Source organism: Carya illinoinensis, chromosome 11 (genome assembly GCF_018687715.1).
Source record: "Carya illinoinensis cultivar Pawnee chromosome 11, C.illinoinensisPawnee_v1, whole genome shotgun sequence".
Taxonomy (NCBI): Eukaryota; Viridiplantae; Streptophyta; class Magnoliopsida; order Fagales; family Juglandaceae; genus Carya; species Carya illinoinensis.
In genome coordinates, this window is record NC_056762.1 from 38,971,995 (window position 1) to 38,979,089 (window position 7,095).

Genomic DNA, 7,095 nt, shown 5'->3' on the forward strand with positions numbered 1-7,095 from the left:
TGATTTGCAGCGATAGCCTTTTTGTAATTACACATATTAAAGCTTTTTTAATATCATTTCTTTAGTTTATTATTTATTAGTTAGATAAAAGTTTCAAGAAGCAAACAACCTCCACCAGGAATGCCTTGCCTGTTGCCTCTATATATCTTTTTCTTTTCTTTTTACTTGGCTCTGTTTGACCACTAAAAATTATCAGATAAAAATTTTAAATTTTAAAATAAAATATTAAAATATTATATTTTAATATTATTATTATTTTAAGATTTAAAAAAATTAAGAAAAAATTAAATTATTTATTATATTTTATATTGAAATTTAGAAAAGTTGTAATGATGAGATGAGAATTTTGAATTTGAGATAAAAATTTCAAGTGGTCAAACACAACTTCATCTTGCATGAGATAAATATTTTAATTATAAAAATAAATTTATAAAATGACGTAATTTGATATAATATATCATATTATAAAATTATTTTTAATATAAAATAAATTTAATATATCACATAAAACAACCTCAATAAATTATAAAATATGAGCAATAACATTAGATAAGAGTTTTTCTTGACGAGACTAGACAGATTGGGTCCAAAAAGAGCATTCAGTATAGGCCTCATAAACATCAAAGGGTCCGCCCGGATTTGAATTAAGTTAATTTTGCACATATAGACGGGTCAACTACGTATGTGTGTTTTTTCAAATTTTGATAAGATTAAGGAATTGGCAAGTTCTCATACCCTATTTTTCTTGGTTTTAATATTGTTATTTGTATTTTATTTTATTTTCTAATTCTCGTCAAGTTGTGCACCACTTCTTTGTGGCGTGCTAGCTGCTTGCGTAAAGCAATCAAGAGTGCATGATTGGCAACGGAAGGTCGGAAACTACAGCGAACCACTGTCAAAAGTTGCGCACGTAATATGCGGGGGTTCCTTCATCTCACTGGTCATTGGAAGAAATTGACAATTTATACACTCCAACGACAAAAGGATATGGTACAGAACTAATGTTACAGACAGAGCATCAAACTCGGAGCATCAATGCACCGATTGCAATGGTGTCAAATCTTATGCGCTATGTCGCAACAAGTCACTACATTTTTGTTCCCAATGTGATCAGCATTATGATCACTTTCCCATAAGATAAATTGATTGGACTTGGACGTTTGATTCGTGCATTATGCAGATTGCAAAAGGAGCTCATCTTGTTTTCATCATCTTCTTCTTCCTCTCTGCTCAATTCAATGATCTTGCTCAGGGCGGAAGGGGCGTATGAATGCAGAGTTCATCTGCCATATCCTGAGAGAGGAAGTCACACTGGCTTCAGTAGCATTGTTGAACAGAAATATCCGAGCAGCTCCATAGATTGCGTTTGTTGGATAGACACGAGACGTGATGCAGGTCCTCCCACCTTGAGCAAAGCTTTCAATGATTGAATGATCCACCTGGATTACCATAAATGTACACGGAATATAGAAGTTGATGCATGGATCTAGTTAATTATAGCAACACATTCATTCGTTTAGAACTAAAGCCAAAGCTCTACTAACCAGTAATCTCACAGAAAACTTTTCATCTTTTAGTACTGGAATGGTGCTCCCATAAATTTTTTTATTAACATCAGTTGCCTCAGAAGACCTGAAAGGAAAGAATCAAATATTTTATTTTTTGAGTGCATAATAATAGAGATAAAAAAATCAAATCAAGATAATAATCAAACAAGGAACAAAATTAGAAAGACCATAGAATACCTTGTTTGATCAACACAGAAGAAAGTTGTGAGATTGCCATCAGTTCCTTTGGCAATATAGAAATACACAGGAGTTTGCTCGTTAAGGCCCTCATCCGCAACAACAAGAAGTCCAAAGGGTCCCAGTGCGCCACGTTCAGCAGCTCCACCACTGCTGCTACAACTGAATTCCACATTGGATTGGGCCGTCCTCTCTAAAGCCTCCTTATCTAACTCAAACTCGGCGACAATATCTACCTGCGTGGCTGTGCCAACATCTAGAGGAACAACTGATCCTGCCTTGACCTCCACCTTGTCAAACACTTTGCTAGTTAATCTCAAACTGTCTACCTCCTCCACTGGCCATTGAAGCAAATTGGTACCAGTCTTTGTATCAAGCAACACTGTCCTCGGAATACTCTGCAGAGGATCATTACACAAACATGAATATCTTATCAGGGAAAGTTAATCACGCAAGATAAACAAGCTCATGGTATTTCTTTCGGTTACGTTACTCAAAAACAAAATCATGATAAAGCTACGACTTTGAGCTAGAAAGAAATCAGCATACCTGAACTGATGCCCAGCCCTTCTTCACATCAGCAATTTCACTATCAGACTCTTGAATCCAACCCCACAACACCCTCCTTCCCTTATGCAAGTCATAGAACGACTTGGATGCGTAAAACATCCCATAGTCATACCTCAATCCAAGACCAATCGTGGTGTTATCGGGAACCCATTTACCTGCCTTCTCATCATAAGTCCCGAGTGCGTAATAATCGTTTCTATTCTCGTCAAGGCTTGTTTTGATTACATGCTTCACTCCAGGGCCATTAATCGATGTGTCCAAACCCTCTATAGATGTATTAGACACAGGAAAGAAGTCCACACACTCCAACATTCCAGCGCCAGGGAAAGCATATAGCACCCCATCTAAAAGCTCGAAGTTCTTGAAGTCCTCAGTGCTGTAGATCAAAGTAATGCCTGTTTTGTTAACCTTGGACCCTACAGCAATGTTCCATTTCCCGTCCGAGGTGTACCAAGCCGTTGTTGGGTCACGGAAATCCTGCGAATCAATGCCTGGTGGAGGGCGAAGGACCGGGTTGCCAGAGTACTTGACCCAGTTTAGGAGAAGGGGATCAGACAGGTTGGCTGGATATGCAAGATTTTGAACCTGCACTGATTCATTTGTGAATCCAGTGTAAAGCATGATAACTTGGCCATCAGGAAGGATTGTAGCAGATCCAGTCCAAACACCATTCATGTCATACCACTCATCAGCAACCATTGCTAAAGGGAGGTGAAGCCAATGTATCAGGTCCTTGGACACAGCATGGCCCCAAACTATGTCACCCCACACTGCTCCATTAGGATTGTATTGGTAAAAGAAGTGGTACCATCCCTTGTAATACATAGGGCCTGTAGTATTTTGCAAGTGGTTTGTAAGAGTTAGCAAATTATGGATGAACAAAATTACAGAAATTGTTAAATGATTCGGCTTAGTTTGGTGACGGGTTTTGGAACAATTATAGCTATAAGACTGATTCTTGCCTTTCCCTGGAACCTTTTTTTTTTTTTTTTTCTTGATACTCTTCTGAGAACTCATTAATGAGACCTGTCACCGCGAACCAAACTTAAGGTAACATACCCGACTTTTCATCGCCAACTAACAGGTACCAAGGTATCATTACATAAAACTACGACCAGACTGACTTTTGAACCAGCCACCTCAACAAGTTAACGCCAACCAGAATAGCAAAATTCCGACTAAAATTTGGCAAGCAGTCGTTTAATACTTTTCATTAAAGTATTTTTCTATTTGGTCTATCTTGCCGCCTGTCATCATTTTGACCCACAATTCTCATCTGATTATGCTATTGAACAGTAGTAAACATCCACTACCGTAATAAATATATTATTGAAATGACCTAATTTCCTGAAATCTCATTTCCAAATATTTGATCAACATAACAGCGAAATCATAGATCTATTCAATCGTCTAGGTGTTCAAGATGGAGCTAATATATTATAGCTACGAAAATAAATAGAAAAACATCTTTCAACGTTTTTTCTTTCATTTTTCTCAAGAGTAAGTCATATCTGGCGAACTTAAACGGAGAGGAAGGTCTTACCGTTAGGATCTGAAGCAGAGCCAGCCAGATTCCCCCATCAAAGGCACGACAGTTGAAGCACGCAGCCAGAAAAAAAAAAAAGGAAACGAAATAAGCATTTGATTAAAATGTTGTAAATAAATAAATTCGCCAATTATTCCTAATTTTTGTTTTAGTCACAAAAAAAAAAAAATTATATAAAAATATTAATATGATGCGTCATTAATTTTATTACAAAACAAAATAAATCTAACAAATTTTTTTAAAATAATTAATTTATAAATTCATTTTATATAATTTTTTATATCTTTAATATTTCCTTTGCTGGAAACACATGACGTTGATTGTCGTCGGCGCCTGTATCGTCACTATCCGACAACGTGGAAAACATGTAACTCTGCAAACCAGTTGGCAGTTAATAGCACCTTTTGCCAGTTTTGAATGCCTTTTAAGTTGTGAGTGCCTTTTACGCCCTTCTATGTCACTTTTTAAATGTTAATGCGAGCTCTCTATTGGGTGACCTTAACACAATAGATAACTCTGTAAGGCTGACTAGAAAAGGCCAAAAAAAAAAAAAAAAAAAAAACTAATTTAATCGATATAATTTTTTTAAAATTTTATATAAAATAAAATAAATAATTTAACATTTTTAAATTTTAATATAAAAATAATATTTTATAATAATATTTTATTCAATTTCTTACTTTAATCTTAATTCATTTCATCTCAAAACAAATTAGATTTAGATAATAAGGTGAGATAAAATTAGATGAGCTAAAATGGATTATAAATAATAATAAAATTATTGTGTTGAGATAAAATAAGATGGTTTTTAAAAATTTTGTGTGTTTAAATTAAAAAGTAAGAGGAGTTGAGATAGTTTATAAATAATAGTAAAATTGTTGAGTTTGGATGAAATGAGATAATTGGTGAAAAATTGTGTGTTTGGATTAAGAAGTAAAATGAGATGAAATGATTTTATATTAGAAAACGATTTTAAAATAAGAATTTGGATCAAACCAAACGGCTCCTAAATGGTTATATTTACAAATTAACGTACCGTTCATCCAATTCTTCTCTGGCTGGAAATGATAAGCAGTCCTCTGCCATGACAACAAGGTATTGTTCCATGGAAATGATACGACATTGACGCCGGCAAATACCTGGTTGGCCTTCTCCGACACGCCAGAGGATACCCCACGTGACACCAGCTTCAAGGGCTCCGACGCCGTCGATGATCCCGACGTAGCCAATGATACATTCCCATTTGCATGGATCTCTGAATTCAGATCAGCAATGAGAATGGTCAAAAATAGTGCAAGCAACAAGAGCCCAAAAATGACCACAAGGGCAGCCCTCTTGGGTGGCCAGCGCCTCTCCAGATCCAATTCCCCGGGGCGGGGTCCATAGAGGAGAGGGGTGCTCGAGCTAGGTAAGGTGGCGGCGGGGTTCTCATGCTTTGATGAGAAGGACGGTAATAGGGAAGACACCACCATGGTACCTGGGGTTTTGTAACAACAGAGAGGGTAAGCAACCAGAAAATGGGATTAAGAAAAAGAGATGGAGAGACCCTCTGTTTGCTCTCCTTTCGCTCGTTGTTCTTCTCTCGTTAAAAGCGTTTCAAATATGGATTTTTGGGCTAGCTCTCTTTTTCTGTGCTCTGGTTGGTTTTCCTGCAATTGATTGGGCAGGGGGCGAGAGAGAGGGATATGTGAGGCAACAAAAATTGTCTTTGAGTCATACACATTCCAGTACCACGTATATATAGGCATATATAGGTAAGGATGTTGCAGAAACGAGGTTGGACATTCCTTATTTGCTCCTGAACGTTGTGCAACGAAGTCTCGTGCTATCCTTTGCGGGTGGTGGAGCCTCTTATTTTTGGTGGCTTTGATATGGGTCAATGGTTTATTGGTCGTGAAAGCCTAGTGTCATATATAATGCCATCCTCTACATTCCTGTTGGTTGCTGCGCATTAAGTTTAGGGACCAATTCAGGCAACCCCTTAACGTTTAATCAATTATATGCTTTGTCACATGTTAATAATACAAGTTAGGTTGCCATTTTTCCCCATCTTATATCAATTAGACCGAGCTGAGCTGGCAAGTATTCCGTCAACATGATCACTTGAGGACTGTTTTGATTCGAAACGACATCTACAGGTCAAGAACTCAACAAGAAAACCTTAAATTTTCCTAGAAAAAAATATATAAAATAAAATAGTAAATTTTGATTGATAGAGACCACAAGATTAGATAATGAAATCAAAGAGAGATTAGCTAGAATATTGAAAGAATAAGAATATACACGTGTGATCATTCGATCTAAGAAGCAATGTTGATCTATTAAAATACTCCATTATTAGGGTATCTCCCTCCACAAAACATTTTTGGGGCTATTATTTCATTTGCAAATGATAAAAATAATTCAGAGTCGATGACTCGTATTAGAAAGGGACTGCCGCTTGCTGATGAACCATTAATCTGTTTATCTATTCAAAATTATTACGCGTCCTTCCAATCTATATCATGTGTAGTTCTGACCGAGTCATCAGAGGTGAATGATTCCGACACGTAAGCAAGAGATCATGACTAGGCAGCTTAGGACCTGCTGTTTTGGGTCAATAATGGAGCTTATAATATTAATAATTGAACCTTTCACTGTTGGTTATCATTATTGACAAGGGACAAAAATGATGAAAAGAATATACATGAACCAGATCATAATAATCTGGATTTGCTAGCTCATATTCCCAATTTGTTCTTCTTTTCTACACATGCTGACGACCCACATGCCTTCATTTGTCTCCATGGAAATTAGAGGGATATATAGAAATTATATTAAATTCGTAATATATAATAATTTTCTCTTGGGTCGGTGTCCCTACTGCAATAATGCAAGAAAGTGGATCACCTGATCCTTGAAATTGAAATTTAATTAATTAATTATAGGTAAATATTTATTGTTGTATTATTTTCCAATAATTTGCATAATATTTTGAAGAACATGGTTTACTTGAAGCAAGACAACACGTATTAATTACCATGATTTTGTGTAATTCCCCGTTAAAGAGTTGTCATATATGTTGTTGTGGCTGTCTGATTTATCTTATTAAAAAACGCTGTTTTATTTCCATATTTCCAAAATTTTTAAGCAAAAAATCAAAAAATGTTTTATTTATATATATATACACATTGATTTTCCGTCCTAATGTATTGGATGATTGTTTTAACCAGCACTAGGTGGTGCCTAGTCATC

The 7,095-nt window shown here is 36.0% G+C and overlaps 1 protein-coding gene across 1 annotated transcript; it reads right to left on the reverse strand.

The window, feature by feature from the left end:
• Window positions 1-944: 944 nt before the first annotated feature.
• Window positions 945-5,812, reverse strand: LOC122281791 (acid beta-fructofuranosidase-like). Its single transcript, XM_043093573.1, has 6 exons — window positions 4,898-5,812; window positions 3,859-3,867; window positions 2,295-3,145; window positions 1,746-2,143; window positions 1,545-1,632; window positions 945-1,439 (listed from the first exon to the last, which is right to left on the reverse strand). The coding sequence occupies exons 1-6, from the start codon at window positions 5,331-5,333 to the stop codon at window positions 1,236-1,238; spliced, it is 1,986 nt and encodes a 661-aa protein (XP_042949507.1). The 5' UTR covers window positions 5,334-5,812; the 3' UTR covers window positions 945-1,235.
• Window positions 5,813-7,095: the final 1,283 nt, after the last annotated feature.

Coding starts and splice junctions, on each gene's coding strand:
- LOC122281791 (XM_043093573.1), bottom strand. CDS start 5,333: ATGGTGGTGTCTTCCCTATTACCGTCCTTCTCATCAAAGCATGAGAAC. Junction 1,633..1,745: donor TTCTGTGTTGATCAAACAAG/GTATTCTATGGT, acceptor CTTTCCTTTCAG/GTCTTCTGAGGCAACTGATG. Junction 1,440..1,544: donor AGTTTTCTGTGAGATTACTG/GTTAGTAGAGCT, acceptor ATGGTAATCCAG/GTGGATCATTCAATCATTGA.